The following is a 990-nucleotide window of genomic DNA, read 5'->3' as shown; positions in this document are numbered from 1 at the left end:
CCCCGCCTCCTGTCCCTTCTGCCCCTGTTCCCCGCCTTTTCTTGCGAACATCCCCCTGCCCCCGGCCCCGCCTCCGCCTTTGCCGCTGTTCCCCTCGCCCGGCCACACCCGCATCGGACCTGCCCCGGACCTGTGGATGAGCCTTCCACTCGACGATCCGGGGGACCCGCCAGGGCCTGCCCCGGCGACGGCCGGTCTCCAACGCCCCTGCCTCTGCTTCAAGGCCCTTCGCCTGCACCAAGCGGCCCTGGAAGTGAAGGCCCGCGTTCGGGACGCGCCGGAGCCCAATCCTCCGCACCAGGCGACACGGGACGGTGCGCTGTCTTTGCCGCTTGAACTGCACATGTAAAGGGGGTGGGGGCGCGACGACAAAATGCATCGACGCCATGCGCCGGCCAGCATCACACACACACACACACACACACACACACACTGACCCCCCCCGGCGCCTCCTTCAGAAAACCACACTCGCCGGGATCGCGCGGATGCGCCTGGGCCGAGCCCGGCGGCCAGCACCGCGGCGCAGGCGGCAGAGCACCCGCCGCCTGCATATCGCCTGGCACTGGCCGAGCTCCAACAGCAGCTGGCCACGGCGCAGAGCCAGCTGGCCGAATTGCGCGCCCGGGACAGCGCGTCCACTCGGGAATTGACCGCCCTGCGTGCGGCCCTGGAGGAGGAGCGCCTCCAGGCGGCTGGGCTTCGCCGTCGGCTGGCCGTGGCCCGGTTGGCCCCCCGGGCAAGGGCCCCGGCCGGCTGGGACCCGGAACAGGGCACCGCCGAGGAGACCGTGGCCACAGGCCCCCCCGGCCCCGGGGACCTGGCCGAACTGGTGCACGAGCTGCGTGCTGCCCTGCGAGACCGGCGGCCGGACACCCCGCGCGCCGGGCCGGGCCCCGCCAGGGACCCCCCTCCCTTGGATACGGGGGCCCTCATTCGGGCCGATTCCCTCGGCCTCTGTGAGTACCAGCATTCCGGCGGCCTGCCGGCGGG

General features: G+C 72.9%; 1 protein-coding gene across 1 annotated transcript in view; it reads left to right on the top strand.

Moving 5' to 3' along the window:
• Positions 1–136: 136 nt before the first annotated feature.
• Positions 137–990, top strand: part of H696_05502 (hypothetical protein) — a gene marked incomplete at both ends in the record, with an annotated part of 3,675 nt that continues 2,821 nt past the window's right edge. The window contains 2 exons of the mRNA XM_009499326.1: positions 137–314; positions 459–956. Of these exons, the coding sequence (XP_009497601.1) occupies positions 137–314; positions 459–956 (676 nt within the window). The remainder of the gene's footprint in view (positions 315–458; positions 957–990) is intronic.

This window comes from Fonticula alba (assembly GCF_000388065.1).
Source record: "Fonticula alba strain ATCC 38817 unplaced genomic scaffold supercont2.11, whole genome shotgun sequence".
NCBI lineage: Eukaryota > Rotosphaerida > Fonticulaceae > Fonticula > Fonticula alba.
This window is presented reverse-complemented; position numbering and strand designations above follow the sequence as displayed.